The sequence below is a fragment of the Sapajus apella genome, unplaced genomic scaffold (assembly GCF_009761245.1).
Source record: "Sapajus apella isolate SASKATOON/1434 unplaced genomic scaffold, GSC_monkey_1.0 scaffold331, whole genome shotgun sequence".
Taxonomy (NCBI): domain Eukaryota; kingdom Metazoa; phylum Chordata; class Mammalia; order Primates; family Cebidae; genus Sapajus; species Sapajus apella.
Window position 1 is genome coordinate 60706 of NW_022437271.1, and position 23499 is coordinate 84204.

The 23499-nt window shown below is 43.5% G+C and overlaps 1 protein-coding gene across 2 annotated transcripts in view; it reads right to left on the reverse strand.

Moving 5' to 3' along the window:
* The window catches only part of LOC116545675 (threonine--tRNA ligase 2, cytoplasmic), a 65631-nt gene extending 49519 nt beyond the window's left edge, over positions 1–16112 (reverse strand). Inside the window, exons 1-5 of one of the 2 annotated variants that reach the window (XR_004266404.1) lie at positions 15734–16112; positions 14397–14468; positions 12561–12757; positions 6381–6504; positions 3200–3321 (exon numbers count right to left, since the gene is read on the reverse strand). Coding sequence is in view for 1 of the 2 variants with exons in the window: in XM_032272212.1 (XP_032128103.1) it covers positions 3200–3321; positions 6381–6504; positions 12561–12757; positions 14397–14468; positions 15734–16048 (830 nt within the window). In the remaining variant the exon portion in view is untranslated. The remainder of the gene's footprint in view (positions 1–3199; positions 3322–6380; positions 6505–12560; positions 12758–14396; positions 14469–15733) is intronic. The other variant, XM_032272212.1, reaches the window with a different exon arrangement.
* Between the last annotated feature and the right edge of the window lie 7387 nt (positions 16113–23499).

Genomic DNA, 23499 nt, shown 5'->3' on the forward strand with positions numbered 1-23499 from the left:
AGCAGGAAACCCTGCTAGAAGACACCAGGTGAACTGTGAGTTGCTTGGAGGCCTGTTCTTCTATGCTGTCTTCCTTATCCTTCACACATTTTGGTTTTGCTCAGGAGCCAGAAGGAGTACTCATCATGTCCCTGCCCTCACTGGCCATGGAACCAAGGCTGGGAAAGGTGTGTGGACTGCAGAATTGTGGTGCTCCAGCAGCACTCAGTCTCCACTATGCACGGACTGACTTCCTTTCAGTCACCCCCTAGTCAGTGCTCACTCCCTCCTGCCACACTGGCTTCCTTGCAACTCCTCAAACAAGCCACACATATCCCCACCCCAGGACAGTCCCTCAGAGGCCTGGAACCTTCTCCCTGCAGATGTCGTAAGTACCCCATCCTCAGGGCTTGCTCCATCTCTCCACTCCACTGTCTGTATCAATGGCACTTGCCCCTTCCCGCCCACCTGCCTGTCAAGGGACACACCTCCCACACCTGGCTGACATTCTTATGCTCATCACCACCTGGCAGCAGATGGCTGCTCATGCATTTGCTATCTTCCCGCAACCAGACTGTTAGCACCATAAGGACAGACTGATTCCTTCACTGCTGAATCACCAGCACCAAGCACAGAGCACACAGCAGGCAGCAAAAGCATCTTGTTGAATGAAAACTGGTAACAAGAGACAAACTGGATGTGATACTGTGATACGCTAAGAAACATATATTTGGTCTTTGTCCAAGTTTCTGGCACAGGGTTTTTAAGATCCTAAAATCTCTGGATTGATACGAGTGTCTTTTGTGTGCTAATGAATGACTGACGGTTAGGTCCCCTAGGTAGCTTCAGAATGGGAACGTGTCACCAGAAAGACCAAGGCATGATTAAAGGGTTGGGACTTTCAGTGCCCCCACCTGCCTCCTTCAGGGAGAGAAGAGGGGTTAGAGATAGGATTATCACCAACGGTCAATGATTTAATCAATTGTGCCTCTATAATGAAACCTCCATAAAAATCCCTAAACAACGAGATTCAGAGAGTTTCTAGGTTGTTGAACACATCCAGGTGTTTGCGGCATGGCACCCAGAGATGCATGAAATATCTGTGTCCCTCCCGCACACCTCACCATAAGCATCTCTTCCATCAGGCTGTTCACCTCTATCCTTTGTAACATCCATTATAGTAAACTGGTAAGGTAAGTAAACTGCCTCCTTGAGTTCTATGAGCCATTCTAGCAAATTATGGAACCCAATGATGGGGTCATAGGAACTCCTGATTTGCAGCCTGTAAGTCAAAAGCATGGAAGGCCCAGACTTCCAGGGGATATCTGAATTGGGGGCAGTCTTGTGGGACTGAGCCCTTGCCCTGGGTGACCAGCACTAACTCAGGGTAGTGCCAGAATTGAGTTGAATCACTAGACACCAAGTTGGTATCCAGAGAGTTAGAGCCTGGCTGTTGATGTAGAAAAAAATCCACACCTTTGAGACTTTGAGATCAGAAGTGTTGTAGGTAAACACAGTTCACGGTTGTGAGTAACAGTGGTTCAGTCTGTAAGCAGCAGCTACAGAGCGTTGAGTGCTTGGTTGGGGAGGTCATTAAGCATCTCACAGGAGAAGGTAAAGACAAAATGCACCATAGTTATCCAGGCCAGAGATGTCATGGGGCTAAATCAAGGCAGAAGTGAGGAGAGGGGGGCAGGATAACTATTTAGGAGATAAAATTGGCAGAACTGGACTAAACAGCTGGATGGTGGGTTGGTGGTGAGGAGTAGCGAGGAAGTAGAAGGATCAGAGGTTTCAGTTTTGGCAGCTGGAGATACCCTTAAGAGCTATGAGGAATTCAGGGCAGGAAGTGGACGGGGCAGGCTGTTTGCTAATGAGTCAAGCACAGGTCTATGGAATGTGAGGCTCTGTGAACCATCCCTGTCTGGCATTCAACTGTGTGAGATGTTTGGCTGAGGTTAATGGTGCCCTTAATTACCATGGTGTGAATTAAACTAACTTCTCTCTAGGAATTAAGCTTTCGATTCTGGTCTTAATTAATACCATGCTCTAGCAAGTCCCAGATTAGATAAATAGCATATCATATTCTTCTGGAGACAAAAAGAAAACAATTTTAGAGGTGTCTCTTGAATCTAAACTAGAGGTTTTTTTTATTTTTATTTATTTATTTTTTTTATTTTTTATTTTTTTTGAGACCGAGTTTTGCTCTTGTTGCCCAGGCTGGAGTGCAATGGCGCGATCTCGGCTCACCGCAACCTCCGCCTCCTGGGTTCAGGCAATTCTCCTGCCTCAGCCTCCTGAGTAGCTGGGATTACAGGCACGCGCCACCATGCCCAGCTAATGTTTTGTAGTTTTAGTAGAGACGGGGTTTCACCATGTTGACCAGGATGGTCTCGATCTCTTGACCTCGTGATCCACCCGCCTCGGCCTCCCAAAGTGCTGGGATTACAGGCTTGAGCCACCGCGCCCGGTCTATTTTTCTTTTTTTTTAAGACGGGGTTTCACCATGTTGGTCAGGCTGGTCTTGAACTCCCACCTTGGGTGATCTGCCCGCCTTGGCCTCCAAAGTGCTTGGATTACAGGCGTGAGCCACCGGGCCCGGCCTAAACTAGAGTTAACTAAAAATAATTTTTATTTTAAAATTAAAATGGTTTAGACCATTTCTAAACTAAAAAATAATTTTCAAAATTGGTCAACCAATCTATGATCATATTATGCAATATGGTTGACCCTTGAACAACAAAGGCTAGAGCTGCATGGGTCCACTTACATGTGGATTTTATTCTGCCTCTGCCACCCCTGAGACAGCAAGACCAACCCCTCTACTTCCTCACCAGCCTACTCAACATGAAGATGAAGAGCTTTATGATGATCCACTTCCACCAAATGAATGGTAAATGTATTTCCTCTTCTTTACAATTTTCTTAAAATCTCTGTTCTACAGCTTGTTTTAAGACTATAGTATATAATACACATAACATACAAAGTATGTGGTACTCAACTGTTTATGTTTCCATTAAGGCTTCTAGCTAACAACAGGCTATTAGTAGTTAAGTTTAGGGGGGAGTCACAAGTTGCACTCGGATTTTCAACTGCATGGGTGCCAGTGCCCATAACCCCACATTATGTAAGGCCCAACAGTATATAGTTACTAAGCTAGTATGTAACCATTACAAAACAATAAAATGGAAACACATGCATTCAGAAGCCGGTGTGTTACCTGTCTTCAATGAACATGTCATAATAAAATCCATTTTCAATGGGCGGACCATAGCACAGATGGCCTCCATAGTAAAGCTCCATGGCCTCCCCGAGAATGTGAGCACTGGAGTGCCAGTACACCTGCATGGCATGGACAGAGAGGCCATTAGCTACCAAAAGTATGACATGGAAAATTAGCAGTAAAATGATATAAACAAGCAGAAAATTTTAAGTAGATAAATGGCAAGACCAAGGGCAGCAACAATCAATTTGAAAGGAAAATCTTCAATGCCCACTTAGAAGAGAATGCTCTCTGAGCCCTCCCTTAAATTTCACCAGAACCACTTGCTCAGTGCCAGTGCAAAGCTGCTCTGCTGAGAGCGGCGGCTAAAGCTCGGCTACAACCCCATTTCCTCTGTGTATGTCAGCCACGAAGGATGAACACCGAGCGAAGCAGCTGCGTGCAAACCTGATTGAAGCCGAGTGGGAGGAAGACTGAGGAGTGCCAGATGCTAGCTCTCTTCCTTTTTCTCCAGGAGCACCCTCTCTGACCTGGATACAGAGCACTGAAGTGTTCATGACACCACTAGAGTTAACAAGATTTTGCATCTCCACAGCAGTCTTCACATGCTGAAGAGCATGTGACTATGGAAGTTTGAAAGATGGCTCAGGAAGAAAAAAGTGTTGCCAGGGAACATCTGCTGGCTGCCTGAGACCCCTGAGGAGTGTGTAAACATGGGTTAATTAACCACAGTCCAAAGCCTGGTTGTCAGTTCTCCAAGTTCAAAAAGTTTATATGGTTTTGAGCTCCCAAGGAATTCATTTTAGTTGATGGATAAAATGAAACTAACCAAAGTCCCCAAATAAATATAGGTACCAAAGGAGTAAGATAATCAAGTCATCTGTCAGCAATTTCCTTCCTTTTATTAAATAGAAAGGAAATTACAATTAAAAAGCTGTTTGATAAAATGAATCAGAGCAGAAGTAGTTAGATGATGGAGCAGTTATATGCAATCCCAGCCCATACCAATAGGCTGGGATATGATTTGCAGACAGACCCAGAGAGTCAGTCCTTAGGGCAGAGCACTTCTCCTCTGAATGCTGCTAGGATGGCAGGCTGACTGCTAGCATCAGCCCAAATCTCCTACTGTGTTATGTGCTGAGGATACAATAGTGAAACAAGCAGACACAGTCATGGCCCCCATACAGTTACAGCCTATTGGGGAAGACACGGGCAATGAACAAACCTGGAAGTGCAAAATTATAAGATGTTAAGGGTATTTAAAAGGAGGTGAGGCTGGGCGCGGTGGCTCACGCCTATAATCCCAGCACTTTGGGAGGCCGAGGCGGGTGGATCACGAGGTCAAGAGATGGAGACCATCCTGGTTAACATGGTGAAACCCCGTCTCTACTAAAAACACAAAAAATTAGCTGGGCATGGTGGCGCATGCCTGTAATCCCAGCTACTCAGGAGGCTGAGGCAGGAGAATTGCCTGAACCCAGGAGGCGGAGGTTGCGGTGAGCCGAGATCGTGCCATTGCACTCCAGCCTGGGTAACAAGAGTGAAACTCCGTCCCCAAAAAAAAAAAAAGGAGGTGAAAAGGGCTCTGTAATAAAGAAAAATGGTGAGCGTCCTACATTCACAGGGACACAGGAAGGCTTGTGTGCCTAACATGTAGGGGATGGGACAAAGCGTAGCTTGAGAAAGGAAGGGCCCGGGACCATGCAGGCCTTGGGGAGGAGTTTGCATTTTACTCCAAATGCAATGGGATACATTCAAGGGTTTTAAGAAAAAAATGATTAAATTTACATTTGCACACATCATTTGATAGCTCAATGGGAATGGACTGCGAGGGCCAAAACAGCAGGTAGGCAGTTTCTTGGTAGTGTTCTAACAAGGTGAGTGCAGATTCTCAGGAGGTGGCAATGGTGAGAGAGAAGTGGACAGATTCTAGATTATGTCACGAAGTAAAATCTATTGGGCTTACCCCTCACTGGAGATTAGAGCTGAGGGTTGGGGAGTAATCACACATAACCTCCAAGGTTCTAGGTTGAGAAACTGGATATGTGGTGGAGTAGTGCACTGACTTAGGCAAAGAGGGAAGAAATACGTTTTGGGGTTAAAGTCAAAAATTTCAGTTGAATGTACTGAAAATTCTTGTACAATATCTAATTGCATAAAAACTGAGGTATGGCTAGCTATAGCTGGAGAGTTGTGAGTTCAGTCTACAGTACTGAACTTTTTGAAAATCACTTTTAAACATGGTTTTATCAATACTGTACTGTTTAGATATTTAATGGTTATACTTTGCATGTTTTAAACAAAATTATAATATGGTTCTTATAGTTTAGATTAAGAAATTTAGCATAAGCCTTCCAATTACTGTAACCTAAGCTAACCATAAGTTAGGTTTTATGGAGATAATGGAGCCTGAAGGGTGACTGCAATGTTAATGGGACAATGCATGTCAGAAATCATATCACATATATATGTGAAAATGTGGTATTTTTTATGGAAAATTATATTAAGCATTTAAGGATATTTGAGTCTTGTAATTTCTTCCAATTCTTCTGTACATGTTAAATTATAAAGTAGACTCATTTTTAACAGCCTATTAAAACACACATTGATTTAATAACCAAAGCATTCCAACTTAAGGAAACGATTATTTTAAGAAATGATAAGGCTTGGCACAGTGGCTCACACCTGTAATCCTAGCATTTTGGGAAGCCGAAGCAGGCATATTGCTTGCGCCAGGGGTTTGAGACCAGACCAGGCAACATGGCAAAACCCTGTCTCTACAGAAAATACAAAAAATTAGCTGAGCATGGTGAAGCACACCTGTAGGCCCAGATAGCTGGGACAGTGAGGTGGGAGGATCACCTGGGCCAGGGGAGGTCAAGGCTGCAGTGAGCCATGATTGTACCACTGCACTCCAGCCCGGGCAACAGAGTAAGATGGGGAGGGGAGGGGAGGGGAGGGGAGGAAAAAGAAAGAAGGAAAAATGTAGACTACTTTAAAAACTGATACGTATTTGTATATATTCACGCCACAAACATTAAACATCAAAATTCAAATTTTAAATCTCAGAAACCCCAAAAAAAACTCCACGTTCTTGACTTCAATATGTGGCTTCTTATATAATGTAGTTTATAGCATAAGTACCCAAAGTTTGGCCATCTGATTTTTAAATACTCACAGCTTGGGCTTCCTCGTTATCAAACGGAAGCAACTCAAGAGAAGAGTCCCCTTCCAATGGGCGGTCCAGGTCCCACAATTCACCATTTACTTTGGCTACTACTGTGCTTTCCGCCAGTTCCTGACTAGAAGAGAAAAACCACTTGGGAGTTAACCTTATCATTGCTACAGGGACTCCTTAAAATTAAAAGAATTTCTAGGGTGTTCTTTTTTAAGTGGACAGAAAGTACAAACGTAAGCTAACAGGACAGATACTTTTTGTTTTGTAACATTTATTTTATGTAGAAAAGTAATATACATTCACTGTAAAAAAAAATGGAAAACTGAGAAAGCACACAGGATAAAATAAAAATCACATATAAATATCAGAAATCACTACTCATAACATTTTGGTACATTTCTAACCAGTGGTTCTTCTACCTCCATCCACCCCACCCACACATATGTGGTGTCTTTAAAAGCAGATGCCAACAGAATTGTACAGCTTGTGTTCTCTCTGCCATGCCTCAGATAGCCTTCCAAAGCAGCCTGGAAGTATCGTATTTATTAATGAAGCCTCCACTGCTGCACACTGAGGTAGCCTAATGTTTGCTCTCATAGAGTATACCGCACAGACAACTGTACACAGGCATCTTGTGACTTCTGTGACTGATTTCTGGGAATACAACCACAGAGTTGAAATTACTAGATCAAAGGTGATGTACCTTTGAAAGATTTCTGATAAATGTCATTTGAACACATCATTTCCATGGACCCTGATTTTTAAAATCTTTGTCACTGTGACACTGAAAATTGTTGTTTTGATTTAATTATTAAATTTGTTTCAGGCTTAAAAGTTATTTTTACTTTTATAAACTATCCACTTCCTTTGCCTATTTTGTTTTTTTTTTTTTTTTATTTTTTTTTGTGACGAATTCTCGTTCTGTCGTCCAGGCTGGAGTACAGTGGCGCAATCTCAGCTCACTGCAACCTCCATCACCCAGGTTCAAGTCATTCTCCTGCCTCAGCCTCCCCACTAGCCGGGATTACAGGTGTGTACCACCATGCTCAGCTAATTTTTGTATTTTTAGTAGAGATGGGGTTTCAACATGTTGGCCAGGATGGTCTTCTAATGAGGTGCTGATCTCTCTCTTTATTTTGTGTATCTTTTAAATAACATTTTCTTGAAAATTGTTGACAAAATTAAAATTTTTTTGAAATAAAGTAGACCAATTTTTAACAGCCTATTAACAATTTATTTCAAACACACTTTAATTTAGTAACTAAAGCATTCTAACTTAAGGAAACAATTATTGTAAGAAATTATAAGGCAGGGCACAGTGGCTCACACCTGTAGTCCTAACATTCTGGGAGGCCAAAAGTTAAGAAAGGAAACCTGGAAAGCACAGAAAACACAAAGGAAAAAAAATCACCTATAATTCTATCACCAAGAAATTACCATTGATGTTTTGTTTATATCTTTCCATGTTAACTTAATACATAGGAATAAAAATGTTTAATAGTATAATTGTTATTTTATAACCTACTTCTTAAACTTAACAATAAATCACAGCATTTTCCCTAAAAGGAGACAGACTTCCAAAACATGATGTTTAATAGTCACGGAGGAACCAATATTTGCTAGGTGTTTTAATTATTTTTATGGGTACTTTGGAGGGCGAGCAGCAATGAAAAATAATGCTGCAATGAACATTCTCAAACATATATTTTACTCAATTATTTTCTCGGGAAAAATTCTGGAAGTAAAACTGCTAGGTCCAGGGAAACACATTTTTAGTCATTTCTGTCAGAATATATTGCAAAATTTTCCTACCAGCAGAGTTACAAAGGTATCTTGTCTTTGAGTTCTCATAATGTTAGGTACTATTAAACTGTATCAACTCTACAACATAATTTTGGTTTTTTGAGACAGAGTCTTACTCTGTCACCCAGGCTGGAGTACGATGGCACGATGTTGACACACTGCAACCTCTGCCTCCCAGGTTCAAGTGATTCTTCTGACTCAACCTCCCAAGTAGCTGGGATTACAGGCACATGCCACCATGTCAAGCTACTTTTTATATCTGTAGTAGAGACAGGGTTTCACCATATTGGCCAGGCTGGTCTCAAACTCCTGACCCCAAGTCATCTGCCCACCTCCACCTCCCTCCCAAAGTGCTGGGATTACAGGTGTGAGCCACCACACCCAGTCTACAATGTTATCTTTTAATTAACATTTCTGTGATTAACTTGAGCAGCAATACACTATTGTTAGAAGGACACAGGTGAAGGGCCAACCTGGGTTTACATACTGGATAATTTACTCAGCTTCTCTAAGCCTCAGTTTTCTTATCTATAAAATGGGGATTATAGGACCTTCCCCCTACATTTATACTCAGGATTCTGTCATGTGTACATACGATAACAGGAACTTAATAAACGTTAGATGTTATTAATGAAGTAAAACTTTCTTTTCATTGTTACTGGCTGTCATAGATGGCTACGTGTTCCACAAACCCATTCTGACCTTCTTCCACAGAAAGAGTTTTCCAGCCTTCCTTGCAGCTAGATGTGGCCACGTGGCCAAGTTTGGAGCCAATGGATCGAAGCAGAAGTCATGTGTGACACTTCTGTGTCTCATCATTAAGACAGTAGAGGCCACTTCTCGATCCTGTGTCCACCTTCTGAAGATGGGAACCCATGTGCTGTTCTTTCTGGACCATGTAGACAAGGGCAACATCGTACCAGACAGCTCAGCAACCAGATGGGAGAAATTTGGGTCCACAAATGACCGTGTGGAGAAGTGTCACCCAGTCAACCTGGACCACCTACATCTAGACTGCAATATGAAAAAGGACTTTGACCATATTCAAGCCAATGAGTTTTTTGTGATGTCTTTGTTGTAGCAGCTTAGTATCTGTCTTAGGTAATACAGAAACAAGGACCTGGAAGTAAAAAACCAAAACATGTGGCACTGGCTTAGCAGAGTGGCAGTGTAACAAGGAAACAGATTCTAAGATATGGAAAGCCAATAACCTTTGTTGTAGTGTAACAAAATATTTGATAAAACTTGCAGGCAAACCATGTGTCACAGTGCTTGTAGCACACAAGAAAGCAGATATAAAAGGGGAGAGTGTTGGTATACCCTGGGTAACTCTTGTTACTTTCAGCATGAAGCTACCAGAATGAGCTATCTCAGGTGAAAACAATCTAGTTTGCAAGTAGAGATGGAAGGGATAGGGAGGCTCCCTCTGCCTGTGTCCTGTAATTCAATTGACTAAAAGTTCAGAAATGTGGGACTATGCAAGATTTTGGAATGACAATCTTCTTTCCCAAACAGCAGAAGGGACAGGCATTGACAGCCCTTCTCAAAGGCCACACGTACATACAGACAATAGAGGCCAGTGGAGCTGCAAGGGTGAGAGAGCAAGAGTGTCTCCCTCCCACAAGCCTGTTGCTTCATATGACCTCAGTCCATTAAACAAGGAGAGAGGAATGAGCCAAATACAAACGCCGTGAAACAACGGAGAAGTCTCTGTCTAGAAGATTCTTTAAGTGAGATTACTTTCATGTGGAACTGATTACCTGCAAACAGACCAGAAGCCTACTACGGTTAACTCATCGTGGAAATTATATTGCCAAACAAATTATAAGCCCAGCTCACAAATACCTGTGACTATGTGATCCTTAAAGGAACCCTCAGGTCCCAGGTGTGCACCATAGAACTGCACTGTGCAAACTGCACAGACCCCAAGAGGACAAACTGTCATGCACTTTAGATGTGACAAATGAGGGTAATGGATAACTCTGAACTTCCCAAAGAGCAAAATCAGAACCCATGGAGGACCATGGACAAGATAGCTGCTTCCAGAGAGCCAAGAGTGAACAGATGGGCTGACACAAGCACTGACTGCTGCAAGGCTGTGGGGCCTCATAGTCGCTTCAAGCAGAATCTGATGACTTCTCTAAAACACTGTCTGCCATATTTCTCCTTTTTTTTCCAAACACACACTTTGTGATTGTCTTCTGTGCACTGTACACATGTGTAGTGTGAGCAGACTTGTCTATTAGTTTGTTGCTAGAATACAAGTGGTCAGCCTGATGGGAGGTGTTCTGTACATCACTTGGAAATCCCAGGCTTTGAGCTATGGCACTTAAGAGTTGACTCACTTGGGGAGTGAATATGTCAGATGTTGAAGAACAGTTCCCACAGATATCTGGATGTTAGAGGGGCAGACTGCGGCAGACTCCCTGTTGTTCCATAAACCATTCCTCTCTTCCATGGTGTGAAGGCTTTAGCTGGACATGTGGCTGGGCAGCCAACAGATCTATATTCCCATTCTCTCTTACAGCCAGGCATGGCACTGTGACTAAATGTGAGCTAACAGGATGGAAGTGGAAATTGAAGCGAGCCACTATGGGGTCTTGGACTCAAAGCATCATTGTACTGCAGCTTCCCTTCCTCCCGACTGCCGGCAGGCCCATGCAGGGACCCAGGTTCCACTGCTAGACACAAACAAACCCTACCTAGGGGACAGCAGATCAACAAGATGGAAGGAAGCTGGGTCCATAAATAACTGCATGGACCAGAAATGTCCACCAAGATGGACTGGTCACTTCTACACCATTAGCTTACATCAGAAGCCCCTGGAGGGCTCATAAAAACAGGCAGCTGATCAATTCAAGGGGTTTGAGGTGGGGCTCCCAAATTTGTTTTTTGGGTTTTTTTTTTTGACAGAGTCTCCCTCTGTCACCCAGGCTGGAGTGCAATGATGCAATCTTGCCTCACTGCAACCTCCACCTCCTGGGTTCAAGCAATTCTCCTGCCTCAGCCTCCCAAGTACCTGTGATTAGAGGCACCCACCACCACGCCCCGCTAATATTTTGTACTTTTAGTAGTGATGGGGTTTCACCATATTGGCCAAGCTGGACTCAAACTCCTGACTTCAGGTGATCCACCGGCCTTGGCCGCCCAAAGTGCTGGGACTACAGGCGTGACCCACCACGCCTGGCCAAATAGGCTTTTCTAACAAGTTTCCAGATGCCCATGCTGCTGGTCTGGGGGACTACACTTTGAGAAATACTGCCTTAACACATTTAACATGCAACCTGACTCTCCTTGAGAAAACAAACTAATTCATGCCTCAAAACCTATTTTTTCCTAGCACATAATTTCCCCTGGAAAACATGAAAACAGGTTGGGAAAGCATTTAACAATATAATAGGATGAGTCAGAAATACAATCCTCACCATCGTTTTCAAAGAAAATCTGAGATTTTCAATTGTTGAAGCAATTTGCTTTTAAATGATAAACATTTATTTACATGAATTAAATACAATTGTATAGAAGCTATACAAACTGGATTTATACAATTGCTTCTATACAATTGAATTTGACACTAGGAATTAACATTAGTCAAAACAATATAACTTCACTAATGTATCTAATTTCTAGAAAGGTCAAAGGACTTTTCCAGGATTGATGATAACTCTAACACATGTACCTTCGGTCTATAATTAAAAGACCTGTAAAAACTCATGGAAATTATTTGATTGATGAATAAAGTCAGTGTGAAACGGCCTGTCAAGAATTGTAGATTTTTTTTCTCTCCTATATATTTTTATTAGAACAGGAAATCACTGTGTTCTGATATTCAACTACTTATTTAAATGGCCTTTGGAGAAGCCAGAGGAAAAAAAAAAACTACATTTAATTTATTCAACTGAGTAAGAAAAAAACATATATTTTAGCTGATATGGTTCGGCTGTGTGCCTACCCAAACCTCATCTTGAACCATACTTCCCCAAATCCCCACGTGTTGTGGGAGGACCCAGTGGGAGGTAACTGAATCATGGGGGCAGTAACCTCCATGCTGTTCTGTAATAGTCAGTGCATTCTCATGAGATCTGATGGTTTTGTAAGGGGTTTTCCCCCCACTTTGCTGGGCACTTCTCCTTGCTGCTGCCATGTGAAGGGCAAACTTGCTTCCCCTTCTGCCACGATTGAAAGTTTCCTGAGGCCTCCCCAGCCCTGTTGAACTGTGAGTCAATTAAACCTTTTTCCTTTATAAATTACTCAGTCTCAGGTATGTCCTTTCAGCAGCATGAGAATGGACTAATGTTCGCGGTCCCTAAGAAAACACTTTCACCAGGCTCCAGTATAACTATTTAATATTGAATATCTTTCCACTCTATGGTTTACCTAATTTCAGCAGCCACTTGGTAAGGCGTTGTTTTCCAGACTTCCCCTTCCACTGTTTGCCCATTGGCCACTCTTACTGTGATCACATTGCTTCTATCTCCCTTTTTTCCATAAATGGCAAGTAAGAGCTGATTGTCTTTCTTCAATATTTCAAAAAGATCCAATCTTTCTTTTATGAAACTTGGTTGAGGTTTCACCTGAAAATTATTAGAACACAATGAGAGTAATATATACAGCCCACTATTTTCTAGCTGGCTGCTCAGCTCTGAATCAGCTCTGCCCCCTCACTGCTTTCCCAGCATACCATAGGTCTAGCCTCTATCGCTCTGCAGATGATCCCAAACTTACCACAGTTTAATTACGGTTTTTATTTTTATTTTATTTTTATTTTTTGAGAAGGAGTCACTCTCTCGCCCAGGCTGGAGTGCAGTGGTGAGATCTCGGCTCATTGCAACCTCCACCTCCCAGGTACAAGTGATTCTCCTGCCTCAGCCTCCCAAGTAGCTGAGACTACAGGCGCACACCACCACACCCAGCTAATTTTTTTTTTTTTTTTTTTTTTTTTTTAGTAGAGACGGAGTTTCACCATGTTGGCCAGGATGGTCTCGATCTCTTGACCTGGTGATCCACCAGCCTCAGCCTCCCAAAGTGCTGGGATTACAGGCATGAGCCACCATGCCCGGCCATTTGTTGTTGTTGTTGTTGTTGTTGTTTTGAGATGGAGTCTTGCTTTGTTGCCCAGGCTGAAGTGCAGTGGTGCGAACTCAGCTCACTGGCACCTCTGCCTCATAGGTTCAAGTGATTTTCCTGCCTCAGCCTCCTGAGTAGCTGGGATTACAGGCCACCCTGCCCGGCTCATTTTTGTATTTGTAGTAGAGATGGAGTTTCGCCATGTTGACCAGGCTGGAACTCCTGATCTCAAGTGATCCACCTGCCTTGGCATTCCAGAGTGCTGGGATTACAGGCATGAGCCAACACGCCCGGCCATGACTTTTCAACTTCAATGATATTGTAAAAGTAATATTCATAAAACCATTCTGTTTTTCACTCAGTAGAGATATTCAACACTTCCTAATAAAATAGGCTTTGTATTAGAGGACTTTATCCAACTGTAAGCTAATGTAAGTGTTCTGAGCACTTTTAAGGTAGGCTAGGCTAAGCTATGATGATCACTAGCGTAGACATGTTAAATACATTTTTAACTCACATTGGGTTTATTGGGACTTAACCAAACTATAAGACTAGGAGCGTATGTACTTCCCAACTCCAAAAAACTCCTCTCTGCTTATCTAACTTCTCCTTAGCTCTAAAGGTCCACCTCAAAGCCCGCCTCTTCTACCTACTTCACCCACTGGCATCTCCCTTTTCCACTGTTTACAGAACGTGTACAGTCACACATTACAGCATTTACTTGTACACTATCGTGCTGTTCCCTAGTTGATGTCCTGAGTCTCCCTGAACTCCTCAACCAGACTGGTATCTTTGGGCCCAGGTATTCCTCCTTCAGTCCTAGCAAATGCTGATGCCAGAAAAATACTTTCTGGTTGTTTTAATGATTTATACACAAAAGCAAAGTAGCTAGTTTCCTGAATACAAGGAAAAAAAAACAGTTCTGCTTGCACAACTTAAAGAGATTAAATACAGGTGTTTATTAAATATGGCAGCTCATTTCTGGAGACATCTCAAATTTAAGGCTTGAAAAGTGTTAAATACACCAATATAACCCAAATAATAATCTGATCAGTAATTTTTGTTGGAAATCCTGGGTAATTAACTATACACACATATTTGAAATTACAGGTAATATTTTATATTGTTTCCATAGCAACAACTTACCTCGCTGTCAGGCTCGCTTTCCTTCATTTTCTTCTTTTTCATGTCCTTTTCTTGGCTTTGACTAGGAGGAGGCTGAAAGATAAATTATAAATGACTCACATCAATAACGAAAAAAAAGCAACACATCTTAAGAAGAAGAGAGCCATGCCAGCAGGCTGCAAGTGCCCATGTTTAGAGGCTCATAGCTGGCTCTCCTGACCACCACCTACAACTCTCAATGGGCAAGTCATTTTCCAGGGTTCAGTCCTTCCTGTCTGTGCATTTCTTTTACACTGTTGCTAAGCATATTTAATACATTTTGCTCTTGAAAAGTTTTTGTCCTGAACTTTAAACAATGTGGCTGGAAAATGTGTGGCTGCTGCTTGCCACTTCAAATGCACTATTTCATGAAGATGTTGCTAGTTCACCACAGCTGTCTCTCCTAAAGGACTACAGAACATCTCACAGCCTGAGAAGCTTCAGGACTCAGAGAGTTTATGATGTTAAAAAATAATTTATCCTTTCTAAAATCTTAAAAATACTGTATTAAAAAAAAATGTTGGCTGGCCGTGGTGGGTCATGCCTGTAATCCCAGCACTTTGGAAGGCCGAGGCAGGCGGATCACGAGGTCAGGAGTTCGAGACCAAACTGGCCAACATGGTGAAATCTCCTCTCTTCGAAAAACACAAAAATTAGCCAGGCGTGATGGCGGGTGCCTGCAATCCCAGCTATTCGGGAAGCTGAGGCAGGAGAATCGTTTGAACCCGAGAGGCGGAGGCTGCAGTGAGCAGAGATCGCGCCACTGCACTACATCCTGGCTGACAGGGAGAGACTCTGTCTCAGAAAAATCAAAACAAAACAAAAACAATGTTAAATACACAGGTATCCTCTCAAGATAGGCCACCAAAACAAGGGCACAAAAAGGTAAAACTTCTCGTCCAAAAAAACCACCCACAAAAAAGAACCAGAGGGAATGAAAGAGTTTACATACGCAGCTTTCTGGCCAAGGAAAGAATAATGAGTTTGAAACTCTCCAGCATTTTTTCAAACAAATGAAAACACCATTTCTGCTACTGAAAAAGATGTGTGGCAGGCTCTCTAACGGACGAGTTGAGAAATCAACAGCATTTACCAAATTGGGCGACTGCTGGAAATCCAGCGGCTCCCCAGGCCGCACGGGAGCGCAGGCAGAGCAGGGCAGCGCAGCCGCAGGGCACTGGGCGGGCACTGGGCGGACACTGGGCGGACACTCCCCCGGGGCGCCCCCGCACCGCTCCCCAGAGTTGCAAACCGCTTGGTGCGCACCATCTCGGCCCGCCCCGCCCGCGTCCTCTCCTGCGTCCCAGCCGCCCGGTTACCTGCGCGCCGGCCCCCGTGCGCCCGGCCTCCTCCAGCGCCGCCGCCCGCACCGCGCTCCCCAGCGTGGCCTGGCGGCTCAGCTCCTCGGCCAGGCACAGCCGCAGGCGGCACAGGCGGTGGCGCAGGTCGCGGTTCTCGGCCCGTAGCTGCGCCACCTCCCGCGTGAGGAGCGGCCCCTCCGCCTGGCCGCGGTCGGGCGCGTTCAGCTGCTCGTCCTTCAGGCGCTGGACCTCCGCCCACAACCAGCGGATGTCCTCCTCCTGCCGCTCCAGGCGCGACGCCACGGCCTCCGCCGCCCGGGCCTCGGCCGCCATCACGCGCGCTCCCTCAGGCACCGACGCCGAGCGGGGTGCCCGCGACCGCGACGAGGGCGGCGAGGGCGACGCGGTGACTGAGCGCAGAGCAGAAGACTGCGCGCCCGGAGGCGGGGGGCGGGGGCGGCGCGATGGGGCGGGGGCGGGGCGATGGGGTGGGGGCGGAGCCGAGGCCGGATACGTTGCAGGGGCGGGGAGCTGGGCGGGGAGGGGCAGGACGCTGGCTGAGGAGGGGCGGGGCCTAAGCTAGATACCCCGCCCGGCGGGGCGGGGCCTGAGACCAGGCCCACCGTAGGGTTGGGGGCGATGACTTCCGCCTGGGCAATAGCGGAATGGGGTCTGAAGGGCCTCCCCTACCTTTCGAGGCCTGTCTAGGGGCTACTGGCAGTAGCTTTAGTCCGTTGAAACGAAAATCTTCCAAAAACTTGCAAAAAGGCCATCATCTGCGTTCTCCAAAAAGGCTTCACCATTTCTCCCTCTTGGATTCTGGCAGTCACCATGCTATCACCCTGCAAACAGGTTCTAAAAAGTGGCTGTTAAAAATGGACTTTCTGGCCTTTCATGCCAAAACTGCCCATGTGCAGAGGCCGCTCGGCCAGGGCACATAGAAAATCGCTGTGAAATCTAAATCTGACCAGCATGAAATTGCTAGCCCCACGAGTCTAGGACAAATGCCACGTGTCTTTGTATCCCTCATAACAGTGAACGTGAAAGTTCCTGGAGCAGGAACACAAATTGATTTTTATCACTATTCTTAGGCTTAGGATGTGACAAACGTTGTTCCGAACTCTTTGTAATAGTAGTAACTCCTTTAATCCTCGTAGCAAGAGATACTGTTATATCCGCTTATAGCTGGAGAAATGGAAGCACAAAGAGACTGTTACTTGACTAACGTCACACAGCCACTACATGACAAGGGTGGAATTCAAACGCAGATAGTCTAATGCCAGTTTCTATGCACTTAACGCTATGGTGCCTCTCAACTTTGGCAGAATTGAATCGAACATGTCATATAATGTGATACAGGTAAAAATGGCCAAAGAGTCCTGAAATGAGAGAGCTTAGCTTCAACTGGTGTAGTTTGAAAAAGGGAGAAATTGCTCTGAAAATAAAGGTTAGGATGTGTTAGCAAGGAGGAAAGGCAGGTAAATTCCACCCTAGGAGCAGAATCAGTGCAGGAGAAGGAGCGGAGAAGGACAAGCTCATTGGATTAAGCCGAGTGGAATCCCAAACAGCACTCCATGAAGTTAGGTGCTAACCAATACCACTGTGTCTTTCTTAGTCCTTCCTCGGGAAGCGTCTGCATACGGTCACACAGGACCCACTGGCTTCTCATTACTCCTCATTATTCATCATTTCTCAACCCAGTGCCATTGAGTTTCTGCTTCTGCCATTCTACCATGACCAACGCATCATCAAATGTCATGGACCCACTTAAGCCACCCCAGAATTTCCTTGGGACCCTTTGGAATTTGTCTTTCTTGGGCCTCCACTCCCAATCCCTAGGGGACCACCAGTCTGCTTCCTGTCACTATAGCTCAGTTTGCATTTTCTAGATTTTCTGTAAATGGAAGCACACAGTATGTCCTCCTTTTGTTTAGCTACTTTCACTCAGCCCAATAATTTTAATATTCACCTATGTTTGTGGGTATCTATAGTTATTTCTGTTGTTTTTTTTTTCTGAGTAGTATTCCATTGTATGGATATACTATAATTTGTTTATTCATTTATTGATGGAAAATTTGAGTTATTTCCAGGTTTGGGCTAGGATCACACAATACCCAGTGAGCCCATTGGGTTTCCAAACTCACACTGTGGTTGTTTTCTCGTTCCAGAATGCAGAGTTTGAATAGACATACTCCAAACTGGCAGAACCCCTACAATGTTTCCCTGACCCTGAAACGTAAGGCTTTTCTGGTAGGAAAGGCCAAGCAGAAAACACTAGAACTTTCTCAACATACAAAAATAGTAAATCGAAAGCAATACTGCATTTCTGAAGGAATTGCAGATATTACTGCTGCCGTGAAGAACCTGAAAGATGCAGGGGTGGTGATTCTCATCACATCCCATTTAGCTTACCTTACCATCCCATTCACATTTAGCCTGTGTAGAAGACAAATGGATGTTAGGGAATTATAGTAGATTAATATAAATTTAATTAGGTGGTGATTCCAGTTGCAACTGCTCTTCCAGATATGATTTCATTGGTGGAGTAAATCAGCATAACCTCTGGCACCAGATATGCACCTATTGAGCTAGCTGATGCTTCTTTCTTTACACTTGTTAGTTAAGGGCTATCAGGCACCATTTTATTTCATCTGACAAGGCTGGCAATACATCTTCACAGGGTATCACCTCAAAACAATATAAACCCTTTAGTTTTATGTGGTAATCTAGTCCACAAGGACTTTGATTGCACTGTATTCCATAGGACATCATGCTGGTGTCCTATCATTGATGATAGCATGCTGATTTTCCCTGATAAGCAGGAAATAACAAGTATGTAGTCACCTTGATAAGGCACATGGAGGTCATAGAGAAGGAGATATATCCTCAAATGTGAAAATTTAGACGGCTGTCACCTCAATGAAATTTCTAGGCATTCAGTAGTTCAGAGCGTTTAGAGGTGTCATTTCCAAGGTTAAGGAAAAATTACTTCTTTTTACTAAAAGGCATAATGCCTAATGGGCCTCTTTGGAGGCAACATACGCCTTATTTGGACATATTTTTCTAAACCAATTGCTACGTAACTCAAAAGACTGCCAGTGCTAAGTAAGACAGAACCTAAGAAGATTCTGAATCAGGTAATGCTGCTGTGCAAGCAACTTTTCTATGTGGGCCGCATGAACAACAGATCTGAAGGTGCTTGAAATGTCTGCAGCAGATAAGAGTCATCCAACCTAGAGTGCAGCGGTAAGATCTGGGCTCACTGCAACCTCAACCTGCTGGGCTCAAACAGCCCTCCCACCTCAGCCTTCTGAGTAGCTGGGACTACAGATGCATACCACCATGTCCAGCTAGTTTTTAAAAATTTTGTAGTGATGGGGTCTTGCTATGTTGCCCCGGCTGGTCTTGAACTCCTGGCCTCAGGTGATCTTTCCACCTTGACCTCCCAAAGTGTTGGGACTACAGGCATGAGCCACCAGGGCTGGCCTATATAGAACTTTTAATGGGTCCTTATGGGTGAATCACAGCATAATCCTTTGGACCTGGGAGAAAAGTATGCCATTCTCTGCAGATAACTATTCTGCTTTTAAGAAGCAGCTTCTGGTTTGCTATTGGGCCATAGTAGAGGTTGAATGCTTCATCAGAGAGCATCAAATTACCATGCCACCCAAGTTTCCCTCCATGAATTGAAGGTTATTTACCTATCAAGCCATAAGGTTGGGTATATACAGCAGCATTCTATGATTAAGTAAAAGAGGTATATGCCAGATCAGGCTCAAACAGATTATGTACACGTTTCTGGCATAAATAAGTCACCCATATGACCACAACTCCTGTGGCCTCCTGAAAAGTTTTATATGACCAGTTGGTTGAGGAAGGTAAAATTTGGCCATGATTTACAGATAGTACTGCACTCTCGCAGAGTAGAAGATTCTTCAGGTTGATTCCTGAGACATTTAATTGTTTCCTTGCTTTTTGGTACAATAAAGTGTTCCAGGTTCATCTTATATTCAAGGAATCTATCATTTCTCCAAGGTGCCTAGTTCCTTTTAAAGGGAGTTAGTATTTAAATCACACAGTGTAAGTCCTGGCAGCAGTCCTCGTTTCTAGGACTTTTCTGTATTTAGGATTGCCAGATAAAATATACAGTGCACATTTACATTTGAACTTCAGATAAACAAAAAATAATGTTTATATAAATACATCCCATGCAATATTTGGGACATATGCTAAAAAAATTATTCAAGCAAAAAAGCATTAAATGAGACAAAGAAGAACACTTTGTAATATTAAGTGCCACATTCCACAATGAAAATATAGCAATTGTGAATATCTATACACCAAATTACACACCTGTAATTTGAAAAAAACTACAGAAAGCTAAAGAAGAAGTACAAACATGCTAATAAAAGGGAAATAACAAACCACTCTCTGAGTACATTCAAGTGCACACACAAAAAAGGTTGTAAAAGACCCAAACAATAGGCCGGGCGCGGTGGCTCACGCCTGTAATCCCAGCACTTTGGGAGGCCGAGGCGGTGGATCACGAGGTCAAGAGATCGAGACCATCCTGGTCAACACGGTGAAACCCCGTCTCTACTAAAAATACAAAAAATTAGCTGGGCATGGTGGCGCGTGCCTGTAATCCCAGCTACTCAGGAGGCTGAGGCAGGAGAATGGCCTGAACCCAGGAGGCGGAGGTTGCGGTGAGCCGAGATCGCGCCATTGCACTCCAGCCTGGGTAACAAGAGCGAAACTCTGTCTAAAAAAAAAAAAAAAAAAAAAAGACCCAAACAATAAATTAAAAAGTAGATATTTTGAATATATTCACATTATGAATATGTATGTATAAGTACGTATCTCTATATATAAACTATACCCTGAAAATGGAAGATGCACCTAAACAAATGTGTAGATTCTTCGTATAAATTGATCATACAGTAGGGCTCAAGAAAGACCTCAGTAGGTTTCATAAAGTAGAAATGTTAGATACAACACTCTTAGACCCCAATGCAATAAAATTAGAAATTAAAAATAAAACAAAAAACAGTAAAAAGGCTTTTCGCATGGAAATTTCAAAACTCTTAAGCATCTCTTTGTTGAAAAGGGAAATAAAAAAGGAAAGTACAGACTTTCTTTAAAATAATGATAACAAAAATACTGCAAATTTATGCAACACATAGATCAGTAGTCGGAAAAAAATTCATAATTCTAACACCTATATTGGTAAAAACAAAAGAATGAAAATAAATTCTCAATTGAAAAATTGAGAAAAATAACAGCAAAATAAACCAATGACAACATTCTAATAACACTAAATATACATTTCTTCTTCAACCCAGCAATCCCACTTCTAGAAATTTATTCTGAAGATACAAGAATGCAAAAATGCGTATACACAAAAATTCAGTATAAGAGTATTTGTGATTGTAAAGTACCTCGTAGGAGATTGGTTCAGTAAGCTACAGTACACAAACATAATGGAGCGTTATGCGGTTGCTAAAACATAATTAAGAGGTTCTCTGAACTCATATGGAACAATTTCCAGGAGATATTATGAAGCAAAAAAGTAATGTTCAAAAGAGCACGTGTAGTATGTTACATGTTTTATAAGAAAAAAGAGAAGATAGAAAATATGCATATATCTGCTTACCAGCACAAAAAGAAACAGAATATAAACTAGAAAACAATGAATTCGGTTATCTACAAGGAGAAAACCAAGAGATAAAAGCACAGATCTCTAATACCTTTCCCCACGAAAGAGCTCCTGGCAGAAAGGCCTGTTCCAGAGCTGGGACACTGCCTTAGTCCATTTGTGTTGCTATAAAGAAATGCCTGAGGCTGGATAATTTGTAAAGAAAAGAGGTGTATTTGGCTCACAGTTCTGCAGGCTATACAAGAAGCATGGCACCAGCATCTGCATCTGGCAAGGGCATCAGGAATCTTCCACTCATGACAGAAGGCAAAGGAGAGCCCACATGTGCAGAGGTCATAGAACAGGCGAGCAGAAGCAAGAAAGAAGGGATGGAGATGCCAGTCTCTGCAACAATTGTTCTTACAGATGCTAAGAGTCAGAACTCAATCATTACCATGAGGACGGCACCACGCTGTTCACGAGGGATCTGTCTCGTGACCCAGACACCTCCCACTAGGCCCTACCTGCAACACTGGGGTGAAATGTCAACATGAGATTTGGAGGGGACAAATACCCAAACGATATCACACATATAGGTTCAAGATAAGCCTGGAGCATCTTGTTTTGCTGAAAATTGAGGAAGCACTCCCCACAAAAGTGAGGGAACATGACACAAGGATATAGGAACCAGCTCGAAGGAATCCCACTGGCCAAATCATTTGAACTTCAAAAATAATTGGCCAGGTGTGGTGGCTCACGCCTGTAATCCCAGCACATTGGGAGGCCAAGGTGGGTGGATGATGAGGTCAGGAGATCGAGACCGTCTTGGCTAACACAGTGAAATCCCGTCTCTACTAAAAATACAAAAATTTAGCTTGGCTTGGTGGCGCGCACCTGTAGTCCCAGCTACTCGGGAGGCTAACGCAGGAGAATCACTTGAACCTGGGAACCGGAGGTTGCAGTGAGCCAAGATCACACGACTGCACTACAGCCTGGGCGACAGAGCGAGACTCCATTGCAAAATAATAAGAATAATTAAGTACAGTAATGAATTGTAAACCATTAAAAAATACAGGAACTCACGAGTCCATAGCAATAATAGAAAAAAATGGGAGAGAAGCCAGAGCTCAGTTTATAGTCTAATGCCAAGAACTAAATGGCAAACACAGAGGTAAATGTGCAATTAGAAAACCAACGCTTTGCCATCTTCAGAGTAAAGACAGGATCAGACAAGAATCGTCATGCTCAATCTAGGGAACAGTGCTGAAAAGCGGCAGGATACTGGCATGGACATAAAATGTTAACTAGTTAGGGGGAAACCCCACAAGAGCAGAGGCAGTGTGAAGCCTCAGCCTGTTCTCATATAAATATAGAATTAGAAAATCAGAAATAGAGGTACATAGTTATTCCTATATATAATCACATAGCTACTCATATGTAATCATAAATATATACATGTATATAATCATATAGTCTTTAATCTTACTAATAAGTCTCAGGTCAAGAAGTATGGGACTGAAGCAGCATTGGAAAAGAGGTGACCCTAAGGCAAGATGCTCTAAGTCCTCTGTCACACCCGCATAAGGGCTGCTGGAGGACCCTCAGCTGGGTGACAGAGCCAGCGCTGTGAAAGCACCCGCTTTTAGCCAGCTAGGGAAGGAGACATCCGAGATGGCCAAGACGTCTCCTTCCTTGGGGGAGTGAGGAGAAAACTCCACTCTTCCAAGCTCTTGTGGTAGGCCTGACGACTGTCAGGGAGGCCCACAGACATCTGGGGACTTAATTGTCTCCCTGTGGTATTGTGCTTCAGTGGTCACGCTCCCTGTCTACTTTCAAGTTCTGCTTCTGCACCTGGTTCCTCTTTTTCTTAGAAGATAAGATTTAGTAATAGTAACTTAAATCTTAGTTACCTTGTTATTTCTTGACAAGTATGAAAAAAGTGCTGATGCCTTAGGTTTCCTCCTCGCCTCGGCTTCTTCAAAGTCCTGGGCCCCCTGTCTCCAAGACAATATTTACCTGGGCCTGTCACTGACCACATTACATCCTACCTGCCCTTCCCTTTGCTTTGTTCTCAAGAAAAGCCAGAGCGTCCAGGCACTCGGGGCCACTGCTGGTCTCTGCGATTTGGTAGCAGTGGACCCCTGGGCCC